General features: G+C 37.0%; 1 protein-coding gene across 6 annotated transcripts in view; it reads right to left on the bottom strand.

Annotated features, from left to right (window-relative positions):
* Positions 1-14,968, bottom strand: part of Sfxn1-3 (Sideroflexin-1-3) — an 84,575-nt gene extending 69,607 nt beyond the window's left edge. For 3 of the 6 annotated variants that reach the window (XR_011713758.1, XM_071670549.1, XM_071670545.1), the window contains exons 1-3: positions 14,851-14,968; positions 6,296-6,448; positions 2,607-2,774 (exon numbers count right to left, since the gene is read on the bottom strand). Coding sequence is in view for 5 of the 6 variants with exons in the window: in XM_071670549.1 (XP_071526650.1) it covers positions 2,607-2,774; positions 6,296-6,444 (317 nt within the window). In the remaining variant the exon portion in view is untranslated. Of the gene's footprint in view, positions 1-2,606; positions 2,775-6,295; positions 6,449-14,811 lie in introns of all 6 variants that reach the window. The other 3 variants (XM_071670546.1, XM_071670548.1, XM_071670547.1) reach the window with 3 other exon arrangements.
* Between the last annotated feature and the right edge of the window lie 1,739 nt (positions 14,969-16,707).

The raw sequence follows: 16,707 nt of genomic DNA, 5'->3' as shown, positions 1-16,707 counted from the left end.
GATCCAAAGTTCAGATGCAAGATTTTGTAATCTGAATTTCAAAAAGTGCTGATCAAGAAAGTAACAATAAAATGAAGCTAAGATAAGGAATAATGGATATGATAAAAGTAAGCTACAGGGAAAGGTTAAGTTGCTGAAAGTTGCTAATATAACCTTAATCTATAAAAAAATTACACCAAGTACACAAAGCATGCATAAAAGGTAAACAAATGTAGTGTAAGACAAACAAAAAACTCTTCTGCCAAGTTTTTCTGTGGCATTTTTGTTACATGAAGTACTAATTCTAAGACAAACAGCAGTTTGTGTATGGTCCGAGTATAATGATATGGGATGAGGTTTCCCAATGAAGTACTACCAAGATTATGGACCCCTGGTGTAGTAAGCCTTACTGACCATGACTCATTTTTTGGCCACCTGGGGTTGGGTGCATAAGTTCTAATTCTGGTTGTTGCAGTTGGCTGGTCCACAGTCAACCCAGGCGATGGGTAATAAAAACTAAACTGGGCAAGGCAGCAAGAGAGAATCTTACTGCAGTTGAATTTGAGAAGAAAGGGGGTGAATGTGTTGTTGATTGCTTGGTAAGGACATCAAATACATGTATGGATCATGGTGAAGTGCCTGAGGATTGGCGAAATGCATGTATAGTGCCAATGTACAAAGGCAAAGGTGAGTGTTCACACTACAGAGGCATGAATTTGTTGAGTACACCAGGAAAACTGTATGGGAGGGTATTGACTGAGAGGGTGAAGGCATGTACAGAGCATATTATTGGAGAGAAGCAGAGTGATTTCATAAGTGGTAGAGGATGTGTGGATCAGATATTTGCACTGAGGAATGTGTGTAAAAAAAAATTATAAAAACAAGAGGATTTGTATGTGGTATCTATGGATCTGGAGAAGGCATATGATGGCATGGATAAAGATGCTTTGTAGAAGTTCATAAGAATATATGAAGTGGGAGGTAAGCTGCTAGAACCAGTGAGAAGTTTTCATCAACAGTGTAAGGAATGTGTATGAGTAGGAAGACAGGAGAGTGATTGGTCCCAGTGAAGGTCGGTCTGTGGCAGGGGTGTGTGATATCATCATGATTCTATAATCTTGTTTATGGATGCAGTGGTTAGGGTGGTAAATGCAAGACTTTTGGAGAGATGGGTGAGTATGCAGCCTGTTGGGGATAAAATGGCCTGGGAAGTGAGTCAGTTTTTGACTGCCGATGATACAGCACTGGTAGCAGATTCAAGTGAGAAACTGCAGAAGCTAGTTTGTAAAAGTGTGTGAGAGGAGTAAGTTGAGAGTAAATGTGAATAAAAGCATGATTATTAGGTTCAGCAGGGTTGAGGGACATGTTATTTGGGATGTAAGTTTGACTGGAAAAAAAATTGGAGGAAGTGAAGCGTTTTAGATATCTGGGAAAGGACTTGACAGCGAATGGAATTACGGAAGAGGAAGTGAATCATAGGGTGAGGGAGGGGCAAAGGTTCTGGGAGCAATGAAGAATGTGCAGGAGAGATAGTTAACTTGGAGAGGGAAAATGGGTATGTTTGAAGGAATAGCAGTTCCAACAATATCATATAGTTGTGAGGCTTGGGCTATGGATAAGGGTAGGCAGATGAGGGTAGATGTGATGGAAATGAAATGTCTGAGGACAATATGCGGTGTGAGGTGGTATGATTGAATAAGTAATGTAAGGGTAAGAGAGATGTGTGATAATCAAAAGAGTGTGGTTGAGAGAGCAGAAGAGGGTGTGTTGAAATGGTCTGGTCAAATGGAGAGAAAGAGTTAGGAAAGATTGACAGAGAGGATATATGTGTGTCAGAGGTGGAGGGAACAAGGAGAAGTGGGAGACTAAACTGGAGGTGGAAGGATGGAGTGAAAAAGGTTTTGAGCGATTGGGGCCTGAACATACAGGAGGGTGAAAGGTGTGCAAGGAATACAGTAAATTGGAACTATGTGGAATACCAGGGTTGATGTGCTGTCAATGGATTGAACCAGGGCATGTGAAGCATTAGGGGTAAACTATGGAAAGGTCTTTGGGGCCTGGATGTGGAAAGGGAACTGTGGTTTTGGTGTATTACACATGACAGCTAGAGACTGAATGTGAACAAATGTGGCCTTTTTGTCACCCCTTTTTCTATAAATCCCACTGCGATACCATCCATATGTACATGTGTATATATGTATATGTCTAAGCATGTATATGTGTTTATGCTGATATGTATATGTATGTATATGTGTGTGTATGGGCCATTATGTATATATATGTGTATATGAGTGGATGGGCTATCAGTGCCCACACACACACATTTACACTTCAACGTATACATACATATACCTACACAGACATATATATATATATATATATATACACATGTACATATCCATACCTGCTGCTTTCATCCATTCCCGTTGCCACCTCGCCACACACGAAATGGCATCCCTCCTCCAGCAAGGCAACGCCAGGAACGGACAAAAAAGGCTACATTCATTCACACACAGGAAATTCCAAATCATATGAAACAATCCGAGTGTAACAGAAAAGGCCCATGTTTGTGAAGCACACACAGGTAACCTAAAGCAAAAATGAAATACATGACACGATAAACAAACCTATAAAAAGTGAGCATGCAGCCAGTGATGGTCATGTTCATAGGAACCTGTGCAGACATTCGTCCAATCAGCATCATCTTTTCCCCAGTTTCTGGGTGGAAAGCAGAGTCATATACATTCTTCGCCTCCCATATCTCACTTTCAGTTAAATTCAATTCATCACCCCTCCTGGAAAAGATATACTTCAATAGATAAATTAAAATATTATGTGATGCATAGACACAGAAGATATGAAATGAAAATAGATTCTGAAAAACAAGTTTACATGAATAACAAGAAGCACTATTAGCCAATCAGATGAAGTCTCCCTATCCTCAGTATCCATTTACAGGTTACCTTCCACTCTTACAATGCTCTGGACCCCATATGATAAATCAACAAAGACTGCTATGGACCTCATATGAGGATTTAATAGTTCCTGCCCTCATTTGAATTCCCAGCTGATGTTTGATTCCATCATTCATCCATGGATGTCACAAGCAGCTCAACACCAAAACTGACACAAGTATCATGCATCTCTGTCATCGAAAGATTGTCGAAGAGAGAGAATGCACACGTAGTGCTTCCTCTTGGCGTAATGCTATATTTATATGCCTAGTACTGGAATCCTTTTAGAACAAAGGATGATGTCCCTTGTTATTCATTTTCATCTTTATTTTGCTTTGTCACTGTCTCCCGTGTTAGCAAGGAAGTGCTAGGAAACAGACGAAAGAATGGCCCAACCCACCCACATACACATGTATATACATACACATCCACACACGCAAATATACATACCTACACATCTCAACGTATATATACATATATATATACACACACAGACATATACATATATACACATGTACATAATTCATACTGTCTGCTTTTATTCATTCCCATCGCCATCCCGCCACACACGAATATAACAACCCCCTCCCCCATCATATGTGCAAGGTAGTGCTAGGAAAAGACAACAAAGGCCACATTCATTCATACTCAGTATCTAGCTGTCATATAATAATGCACCGAAACCACAGCTCCCTTTCCACATCCAGGCCCCACAGAACTTTCCATGGTTTACCCCAGACGCTTCACATGCCCTGGTTCAATCCACTGACAGCACATCGACCCCGGTATACCACATCATTCCAATTCACTCTATTCCTTGCACGCCTTTCACCCTCCTGTATGTTCAGGCCCCAATCACTCAAAATCTTTTTCACTCCATCTATCCACTTCCAATTTGGCCTCCCACTTCTCCTCGTTCCCTCCACCTCTGACACATGTATCCTCTTGGTCAATTTTTCCTCACTCATTCTCTCCATGTGACCAAACCATTTCAAAGCACACTCCTCTGCTCTCTCAACCACACTCTTTTTATTACCACACATCTCTCTTACCCTATCATTACCTACTCGATCAAACCACCTCACACCACATATTGTCCTCAAACATCTCATTTACAGCACATCCACCCTCCTCCACACAACTCTATCTATAGCCCATGCCTCGCAACTATATAACATTGTTGTAACCACTATTCCTTCAAACATACCCATTCTTGCTTTCCGAGATAATGTTCTCGACTTCCACACATTCTTCAACGCTCCCAGAACTTTCGCCCCCTCCTCCACCCTATGATTCACTTCCGCTTCCAGGGTTCCATCTGCTGCCAAATCCACTCCTAGACATCTAAAACACTTCACTTCCTCCAGTTTTTCTCCATTCAAACGTACCTCGCAATTGACTTGTCCCTCAACCGTACTGTACCTAAAAACCTTGCTCTTATTCACCTTTACTCTCAGCTTTCTTCTTTCACACACTTTACCAAACTCGGTCACCAGCTTCTGCAGTTTCTCACCCAAATCAGTCACCAGCATGGTACCATCAGCGAACAACAAAACTGACTCACTTCCAAAGCTCTCTCATCCACAACAGATTGCATATTTGCCCCTCTTTCCAAAACTCTTGCATTCACCTCCCTAACAACCCCATCCATAAACAAATTAAACACATACTTGCCCATCCTTCCAAAACTCTTGCATTCACCTCCCTAACAACTCCATCCATAAACAAATTAAACAACCATGGAGACATCACACACCCCTGCCGCAAACCTACATTCACTGTGAACCAATCACTTTCCTCTCTTCCTACACGTACACATGCCTTACATCCTCGATAAAAACTTTTCACTGCTTCTAACAACTTGTCTCCCACACCATATATTCTTAATACCTTCCACAGAGCATCTCTATCAACTCTATCACATGCCTTCTCCAGATCCATAAATGCTACATACAAATCCATTTGCTTTTCTAAGTATTTCTCACATACATTCTTCAGAGCAAACACCTGATCCACACATCCTCTACCACTTCTGAAACCACACTGCTCTTCCCCAATCTGATGCTCTGTACATGCCTTCACCCTCTCAATCAATACCCTCCCATATAATTTCCCAGAATACTCAACAAACTTATACCTCTGTAATTTGAACACTCACTTTTATTCCCTTTGCCTTTGTACAATGGCACTATGCAAGCATTCCGCCAATCCTCAGGCACCTCACCATGAGTCATACATACATTAAATAACCTCACCAACCAGTCAACAATACAGTCACCCCCTTTTTTAATGAATTCCACTGCAATACCATCCAAACCCGCTGCCTTGCTGGTTTTCATCTTCCGCAAAGCTTTTACTACCTCTTCTCTGTTTACCAAATCATTTTCCCTAACCCTCTCACTTTGCACCCCACCTCGACCAAAACACCCTATATCTGCCACTCTGTCATCAAACATGTTCAACAAACCTTCAAAATACTCACTCCATCTCCTTCTCACATCACCACTACTTGTTATCACCTCCCCATTAGCCTCCTTCACTGAAGTTCCCATTTGTTACCTTGTCTTCTGCACTTTATTTACCTCCTTCCAAAACATCTTTTTTTTCTCCCTAAAATTTAATGATACTCTCTCACCCCAACTCTCATTTGCCGTCTTTTTCACCTCTTGCACCTTTCTCTTGGCCTCCTGCCTCTTTCTTTTATACATTTCCCAGTCATTTGCATTATTTCCCTGCAAAAATTGTCCAAATGCTTCTCTCTTCTCTTTCACTAATAATCTTACTTCTTCATCCCACCACTCAATAATGCTAAATCAAACCTCAAGCAGAGTAGCTGAGACTTGCAATTGTAAGATGAACACATGATTAACAGACTAACCGACTACCATGCATCATGGAGCTTTAAACAAATATCAAAGCACTTAAAATCTGTGTTAGGAAGTTTGCACGTAAAAAATGTTAACAAAGGAATGACAAGAGTTCTCGACAAGGAGGTTGCACCTCAGTGTCATGTGCATGATGTCAAAGAACTGGATAGGTTACTGTATGATTGTTGGGTCTCTCTGAATGAGCTTTAGCCAGCCTCACAAATATAATGGTGATTGAAGAGGGTGAAATCCTGGCAGATACACCCTATTCTGTGGAGTAAATGATGTCATGATTGTGGGCAAGTACTCTCTCTGATGCTTATAGAGCTCTCTCAAAAGGTTAGAAAAAGGGCTTCATGCTGTTGTTATTCTTCCATTAAAGATCTAAGTTCAATTTAGATGTCAAGACTATATAACTTGTGGTATATAATCAATTATAAGCTGCAGAAAGAACTTTTAACCAGTACTATAATGTAAAAATATATCATTGCTTACCTGTATATGGTAACAATATCTCTGGCTCTTTCTAACTGAGCTGGAGTACGCAAGAGGTTTAATGGGTTGGTAACGGTGAAAAAGTGCTTGACACGACCTTCATATGTACTTTGGTCCCACCTTGGCTCATCAATGTTAATGCGGTTCATCTCTCTGAAATTTGAGTAATCATCATTACTATCTGTCTATCTATATCTCTGATTCTGTTCCTCTGGGAACTCCCATCAAGGGGTGGCAGTGTTAAAAGAGTCTCCACGTATCCCTCTCCTTACATACCTTAATCACATACACTATTCCATGCATTCTTCCACCATTTCTCTCCCTCCAGTATTCCTCCACCCTACTTGCCTATGTCACAGGACATCTTCCTCTCACCCCTTTAATTGTACTAGCATACACTCTCATTGTAAACTCCAAGTCTTACAATCTTTCCACATGCCTAAACCACCTAAAAGTATTATGTTTAACCCATTCTACCAATCCAAAATTCATTCCTTGCCATACCACATCTATCATACACCCCCTCATTTCTTTCTCCATTCCATCTAGTTACACCACATGCTCTTCTCAAATAGCTCATTTCCACAGCCTGGATTCTTGACCTCTGTGCCTCATTCCATGTCCATATTTTGGCTACATAGATCAGGGATGGGAGGCCTATGCTATCCCTTAATCCTTTCTTCACTTCCATACTTACACCTTTACCCTTCACTATCCTATCCTTCACTATCCTATCAAGGGAACCAATGATTCTTCTACCTTGTAGTGCTCTTTCCCATATCTCTCCTTCTATATCACCAAACTTACCTAAGACAGCTCCTAAATACTTACATTCTCTCACTTCTTTAAGTCTTTCTCTCCCCAATATCTAAAGCACATTTAGTACACATTCTTCTTTCGCTCTGTCTTACAAATCTATACTTTCACTCTGTTTCCTTTCAAGCACCATTACTTTACTTTTACTTGCATTCACCTTTGTATACACACATCATAAAACACACTTACAATCTACATTAAAGACAATCTTTATACACAAATCTCTTTCTTCTTGGTGTCAAGGTTTTACAACTGAACACATTTAGTACTATGATAAAAATCTAACAGAAATACAGTACTAAGCTTTTTCCTTACTTCCATATCCCTGCTGTACATTTTTAGTATTCCAACTCAATTCACCATACATGTAATATATCATTTAAAATTTTCATCTCACTGATATCAATTCCAACCATCATAGAAAGTTTACACAATAATCATAATGGCTTCTTTTATGTACATCCAAACTCTAGTTGTCATGTATAATTCATCAAAGACATAGCACATTATCTACAAACAGGCCCAAGTGACTATGCATGTGCCCTGATTCAGCCCACAGACAGCATATCATTCCCTGTGTGTTACATCAATCCTCTCATCCTCCTGAATGTTCAGATCCTGATACCCTTAACTTCATCCTTCTATCTCCCCCTTGCTCTCTTGGCTACTAATGTCATATAAGTAAATGAGAAAATGAAAGTAAGTTCACGCAACCTTAAAGCATAGACAAACAGATATTTGCTTTTATTATATGAATGTCAAAGAGCATAAGAAAAAGGATAAATGTAGATTTAAACATCCAATAACAATGAAATATTAGGAAATTACAAAAATCTATATTGAGAAAAGAGAAAGGTTGGGATGGAAAGGAAGTGACACACAACATAGAGATGAAGATAGACAATGGAAAGGCATGACAAAGATGGAGATCATTTAATGAAAACCAAACTAATGAAATACTGGAACAAATATAGTCTAGAAAACAGATGGAGGAAAATGGAAATTAACAGATGCCAAACAAAAATGTAACCAAGAGCTGAAATGTGAATACTATGATAAAAATCTATCAGAAATACAGTACTAAGCTTTTTCCTTACTTCCATATCCCTGCTGTACATTTTTAGTATTCCAACTCAATTCACCATACATGTAATATATCATTTAAAATTTTCATCTCACTGATATCAATTCCAACCATCATAGAAAGTTTACACAATAATCATAATGGCTTCTTTTATGTACATCCACTCTCTAGTTGTCATGTATAATTCATCAAAGACATACAAATATAAAGATATACAAACACTGAAAAGAAAAGTACATTGGAATAATGGCTTGAATCAATACTGGCAAGAGTACGAAAAACAAAGGACTAATCAAAACAGGAGAACAAGGTGGAAAGGGAACTAGAACAATTACAAGACAGATTATGACTAATATAGAAACCCACCAGATCAGCACAACTTTCTTATTTGAAATCCAAATAAGGACATTCTTAGAAGAAACAGGAGCAGAACAGCAGTGAAACTATACAAAATGACTGACACAAAGAACAACCTTTTTGAAAAGCAAAACCGAACTAGCTATACATAAGAAATTAAACAATATGAGTTGACACAATATCAAAAATCAGATAAGGAGAAAGAATCCTTGAAGGATACTGTATAAAAAAAAAGATGAAGTCTAATGTGTGAGTACTCCATAATAAAAGGTGAAATATTTCAATAAGTACACTGGGGACAACAAAAAGGCTCAATCAACATGTTAGGAAGTTAGCTCAATGAAAAAGTGAAAGATGAAGAAAACCTGGAACAACTGAAATGTTCACAGAAGACTAGACCCAACAAAAAGAAAGGCATAGCAACATACTAAGCCAGAAAGAAAGCGGATAATGATAATGTAACAATAATTGTAAATTAGTCAAAGTAATTATCCCAGCCATAACTACAATAAATTTCGTGTCATACAGATCATTAAAAACGACAGTATATCTATACTATAATTTCTGGCTAACAGGTGTATGGTACCAAGGTGAGGTGTTGTTATATCTTTACCACCATTTTTGATACCAGGTATATGGTACCAAGATGTGGTGTTGGTATATCTATTCTATCATTTTTGGTTACCAGGTGTATGGTACCAAGATGAGGTGTTGGTATATCTATTCTACCATTTTTGGCTACCTAGTATATGGTACCAAGATGTGTTGTTGGTATATCTAATCTACCATTTTTGGCTATCAGGCATATGGTACCAAGATGAGGTGTTGGTACATCTATTCTACCATTTTTTGGCTACCAGGTGTATGGTACCAAGATGAGGTGCTGCTATATCTATACTACCATTTTTGGCTACCAGGTGTACGGTACTAAGATGAGGTGTTGGTATAACTATTCTACCAGTTTTGGCTACCCAGTGTATGGTACCAAGATGTGGTGTTTGTATATCTATTCTACCATTTTTAGCAACCAGGTGTATGTTACCAAGATGTGGTGTTGGTACATCTATTCGACCATTTTAGGCTACCAGGCATATGGTATCAAGATGAGGTGTTGGTATATCTATACTACCATTTTTGGCTACCAGGCATATGGAACCAAGATGTGGTGTTGGTATATCTATTCTACCATTTTTGGCTACCCGGCATTTGGTACCAAGATGAGGTGTTGATATATCTATTCTACCATTTTTGGCTACCAAGCAAATGGTACCAAGATGTGGTGTTGGTATATCTATTCAACCATTTTAGGCTACCAGGCATATGGTATCAAGAGGTGGTGTTGGTATATCTATTCGACCATTTTATGTTACCAGGCATATGGTACCAAGATGAAGTGTTGGTATATCTATTCTACCATTTTTGGCTACTAAAAGTATGGTACCAAGATGAGGCATTGGTATATCTATTCTACCATTTTTTCCTGCCAGGTATATGGTACCAAGATGAGGTGTTGGTATATCTATTCTACCATTTTTTCCTACCAGGTGTATGGTACCAAGATGAGGTGTTGATATAGCTATTCTACCATTTTTGGCTACTAAAAGTATGGTACCAAGATGAGGCATTGGTATATCTATTCTACCATTTTTTCCTGCCAGGTATATGGTACCAAGATGAGGTGTTGGTATATCTATTCTACCATTTTTTCCTACCAGGTGTAAGGTACCAAGATGAGGTGTTGATATAGCTATTCTACCATTTTTGGCTACTAGGTGTATGGTACCAAGATGAGGAATTGGTATTTTTATTATACCATTTTTGGCTACCAGGTGTATGGTATCAAAGTGAGGTGTTGATATATATCATGTTTATAGCATGCGTTGATCATACTAACTACAGTGATCAACCTCTATGTTATAACCCCAGTGATCAACTTCCATGTTATAACCTGTGATCAACCTTCATGTTATAACCACAGTGATCAACCTCCATATTATAACCACAGTGATCAACCTCCATGTTATAACCACAGTTATCAACCTCCATGTTATAATGTATTATTTCTGTACATTAAGAGTGTCGGAGTACACCTTAGATTCATGATAGCCATATATCAAGTTAACATTATAATAAATGTTTACACAATAGTGAATGTTACCTAACATATTGATCCTTCCCAAAATTCAATATATGTTGTCATTACTACAATCACAACAATGCTAGAGATAATCAAGATATGTACCATACTACAATCACAACAATGTACCATCCTACAATCACAACAATGTACCATATTACAATCACAACAATGTACCATCCTACAATCACAACAATGTACCATACTACAATCACAACAATGTACCATACTACAATCACAACAATGTACCCTACTACAATCACAACAATGTACCATACTACAATCACAACAATGTACCCTACTACAATCACAACAATGTACCCTACTACAATCACAACAATGTACCATATTACAATCACAACAATGTACCCTACTACAATCACAACAATGTACCCTACTACAATCACAACAATGTACCCTAGTACAGTCACAACAATGTACCATACTACAATCACAATGTACCATACTACAATCACAACAATGTACCATACTACAATCACAACAATGTACCATACTACAATCACAACAATGTACCATACTACAATCACAACAATGTACCCTACTACAATCACAACAATGTACCATACTACAACCACAACAATGTACCCTAGTACAGTCACAACAATGTACCCTACTACAATCACAACAATGTACCATACTACAATCACAACAATGTACCATACTACAATCACAACAATGTACCCTACTACAATCACAACAATGTACCATACTACAATCACAACAATGTACCCTAGTACAGTCACAACAATGTACCATACTACAATCACAACAATGTACCCTAGTACAGTCACAACAATGTACCATACTACAATCACAACAATGTACCCTACTACAATCACAACAATGTACCATACTACAATCACAACAATGTACCCTACTACAATCACAACAATGTACCCTACTAAAATCACAACAATGTACCATACTACAATCACAACAATGTACCATATTACAATCACAACAATGTACCCTACTACAATCACAACAATGTACCCTACTACAATCACAACAATGTACCATACTACAATCACAACAATGTACCCTACTACAATCACAACAATGTACCATACTACAATCACAACAATGTACCATACTACAATCACAACAATGTACCATACTACAATCACAACAATGTACCATACTACAATCACAACAATGTACCATACTACAATCACAACAATGTACCATACTACAATCACAACAATGTACCCTACTACAATCACAACAATGTACCATACTACAATCACAACAATGTACCCTACTACAATCACAACAATGTACCCTACTACAATCACAACAATGTACCATACTACAATCACAACAATGTACCATACTACAATCACAACAATGTACCATACTACAATCACAACAATGTACCATACTACAATCACAACAATGTACCCTAGTACAGTCACAACAATGTACCATACTACAATCACAACAATGTACCATACTACAATCACAACAAGTACCCTAGTACAGTCACATCAATGTACCCTACTACAATCACAACAATGTACCATACTACAATCACAACAATGTACCCTAGTACAGTCACAACAATGTACTCTACTACAATCACAACAATGTACCATACTACAATCACAACAATGTACCCTACTACAATCACAACAATGTACCATACTACAATCACAACAATGTACCATACTACAATCACAACAATGTACCATACTACAATCACAACAATGTACCCTACTACAATCACAACAATGTACCATACTACAATCATAACAATGTACCATACTACAATCACAACAATGTACCATACTACAATCACAACAAGTACCCTAGTACAGTCACAACAATGTACCCTACTACAATCACAACAATGTACCATACTACAATCACAACAATGTACCATACTACAATCACAACAATGTACCCTAGTACAGTCACAACAATGTACCATACTACAATCACAACAATGTACCATACTACAATCACAACAATGTACCCTAGTACAGTCACCTCAATGTACCCTACTACAATCACAACAATGTACCATACTACAATCACAACAATGTACCCTAGTACAGTCACAACAATGTACTCTACTACAATCACAACAATGTACCATACTACAATCACAACAATGTACCCTAGTGCAGTCACAACAATGTACCCTACTACAATCACAACAATGTACCATACTACAATCACAACAATGTACCATACAACAATCACAACAATGCACCATACTACAATCACAACAATGTACCCTAGTACAGTCACAACAATGTACCCTACTACAATCACAACAATGTACCATACTACAATCACAACAATGTACCCTACTACAATCACAACAATGTACCATACTACAATCACAACAATGTACCCTACTACAATCACAACAATGTACCCTACTACAATCACAACAATGTACCATACTACAATCACAACAATGCACCATACTACAATCACAAGAATGTACCCTAGTACAGTCACAACAATGTACCCTACTACAATCACAACAATGTACCCTACTACAATCACAACAATGTACCATACTACAATCACAACAATGTACCATACTACAATCACAACAATGTACCATACTACAATCACAACAATGTACCATACTACAATCACAACAATGTACCCTAGTACAGTCACAACAATGTACCCTAGTACAGTCACAACAATGTACCATACTACAATCACAACAATGCACCATACTACAATCACAACAATGCACCATACTACAATCACAACAATGTACCATACTACAATCACAACAATGTACCATACTACAATCACAACAATGTACCCTACTACAGTCACAACAATGTACCATACTACAATCACAACAATGTACCATACTACAATCACAACAATGTACCATACTACAATCACAACAATGTACCCTAGTACAGTCACAACAATGTACCATACTACAATCACAACAATGTACCATACTACAATCACAACAATGTACCCTACTACAATCACAACAATGTACCATACTACAATCACAACAATGTACCATACTACAATCACAACAATGTACCATACTACAATCACAACAATGTACCCTACTACAGTCACAACAATGTACCATACTACAATCACAACAATGTACCATACTACAATCACAACAATGTACCATACTACAATCACAACAATGTACCCTAGTACAGTCACAACAATGTACCATACTACAATCACAACAATGTACCATACTACAATCACAACAATGTACCCTAGTACAGTCACAACAATGTACCCTACTACAATCACAACAATGTACCATACTACAATCACAACAATGTACCCTAGTACAGTCACCACATGTACCCTACTACAATCACAACAATGTACCATACTACAATCACAACAATGTACCCTAGTACAGTCACAACAATGTACCCTACTACAATCACAACAATGTACCATACTACAATCACAACAATGTACCCTAGTACAGTCACAACAATGTACCCTACTACAATCACAACAATGTACCATACTACAATCACAACAATGTACCATACAACAATCACAACAATGCACCATACTACAATCACAACAATGTACCCTAGTACAGTCACAACAATGTACCCTACTACAATCACAACAATGTACCATACTACAATCACAACAATGTACCCTACTACAATCACAACAATGTACCCTACTACAATCACAACAATGCACCATACTACAATCACAACAATGCACCATACTACAATCACAACAATGTACCCTACTACAATCACAACAATGTACCCTAGTACAGTCACAACAATGTACCCTACTACAATCACAACAATGTACCATACTACAATCACAACAATGTACCATACTACAATCACAACAATGTACCATACTACAATCACAACAATGTACCCTACTACAATCACAACAATGTACCATACTACAATCACAACAATGTACCATACTACAATCACAACAATGTACCATACTACAATCACAACAATGTACCATACTACAATCACAACAATGTACCATACTACAATCACAACAATGTACCCTAGTACAGTCACAACAATGTACCATACTACAATCACAACAATGTACCCTAGTACAGTCACAACAATGTACCATATTACAGCCTACATAAAAGAAAATATTGCCTGGTATCACTACGTTACGTACGTGGCTGTGCCGAGTGTCGTCTGCACCGGTCTTGGTTGTCACACTAAACTACAGCATCACAAAACACCTCACTAAACTTAGCCAACTTCATAAACTTTGCCAACTTCATAAACTTACCCAACTTCATAAACTTAGCCAACTTCATAAACTTACCCAACTTCATAAAGTTAGCCAACCGTAAACTTCATAAACTTAGCCAACTTCATAAACTTAGACATTAAACTTCATAAACTTAGCCAACATTAAACTTCATAAACTTAGCCAATATTAAAGTTTACAAGGTTAGCCAACTTTAAAGTTTATAAAGTAAGCAAACATTAAAGTTCATAAAGTTAGCCAGGATTAAAGTTCATAAAGTTAGTCGACATTAAAGTTCATGAAGTTAGCCAGCATTAAAGTTCGTAAAGTTAACCAACATTAAAGTTTATAAAGTTAGCCAATATTAAAGTTTATAAAGTTAATCAACATTAAAGTTCATAAAGTTTGCCAACATTAAAGTCCATAAAGTTAGCTGACATTAAAGTTCATAAAGTTAGCCAACATGAAAGTTCATAGAGTTAGCCAATATCAAAGTTCATAAAGTTAGCCAACATTAAAATTCATAAAGTTAGCCAACATTAAAGTTCATAAAGTTAGCTACATTAAAGTTCATAAAGTTAGCCAACATTAAAGTTTATAAAGTTAGCCAACATTAAAGGTTATAAAGTTAGCCAACATTAAAGGTTATAATGTTAGCCAACATTAAAGTTTATAAAGTTAGTGAGCATTTAAGTTCATAAAGTTAGCCACATTAGAGTTCAATAAAGTTAACCAACATTAAAGTTTATAAAGTTAGCCAACATCAAAATTCATAAAGTTAGCCAACATTAAAGTTCATAAAGTTAGTCAACATTAAAGTTTATAAAGTTAGCCAACATTAAAGGTTATAAAGTTAGCCAACATTAAAGTTTATAAAGTTAGCCAACATTAAAGGTTATAAAGTTAGCCAACATTAAAGGTTATAAAGTTAGCCAACATTAAAGTTTATAAAGTTAGTGAGCATCTAAGTTCATAAAGTTAGCCACATTAGAGTTCAATAAAGTTAACCAACATTAAAATTTATAAAGTTAGCCAACATCAAAATTCATAGTTAGCCAATATTAAAGTTTATAAAGTTAGCCAACATTGAAGTTTATAAAGTTAGCCAACATTGAAGTTCATAAAGTTAGCCAACATTAAAGTTCATAAAGTTAGTCAACATTAAAGTTCATAAAGTTAGTCAACATTAAAGTTCATAAAGTTAGCCAACATTAAAGTTCATAAAGTTAGCTAACATTAAAGTTCATAAAGTTAGTCAACATTAAAGTTTATAAAGTTAGCCAACATTAAAGTTCATAAAGTTAGCCAACATTAAAGTTCATAAAGTTAGTGGACATTAAAGTTCATAAAGTTAGCCAGCATTAAAGATCATAAAGTTAGCTGACATTAAAGTCCATAAAGTTAGCTGACATTAAAGTTCATAAAGTTAGCCAACATTAAAGTTCATAAAGTTAACCAACATTAAAGTTCATAAAGTTAACCAACATTAAAGTTCATAAAGTTAGCCGACAATAAAGTTCATAAAGTTAGCCGACATTAAAGTTGATAAAGTTAGCCAACATTAAGGTTCATAAAGCTTGCGGACATTAATAATGTATTGTCAGTGCTGTTTGTTATTGGACTTGAATACAATGAGGTAAATCCTCGGTTTCCAACAATTGCTACAAAAATAGGAAGTTACTTATCTTCTAGTTGTCAATTCCTTTGTAATACATCTTATCACATTAACTAAGTGAATTCTAAGACAACCATAGAAAACTGATACTTATTAAAGGCAAG

The sequence above is a fragment of the Panulirus ornatus genome, chromosome 15 (assembly GCF_036320965.1).
Source record: "Panulirus ornatus isolate Po-2019 chromosome 15, ASM3632096v1, whole genome shotgun sequence".
Taxonomy (NCBI): Eukaryota; Metazoa; Arthropoda; class Malacostraca; order Decapoda; family Palinuridae; genus Panulirus; species Panulirus ornatus.
The sequence above is the reverse complement of the archived record's forward strand: the minus strand, read 5'-3'. Positions and strand labels throughout refer to the sequence as shown.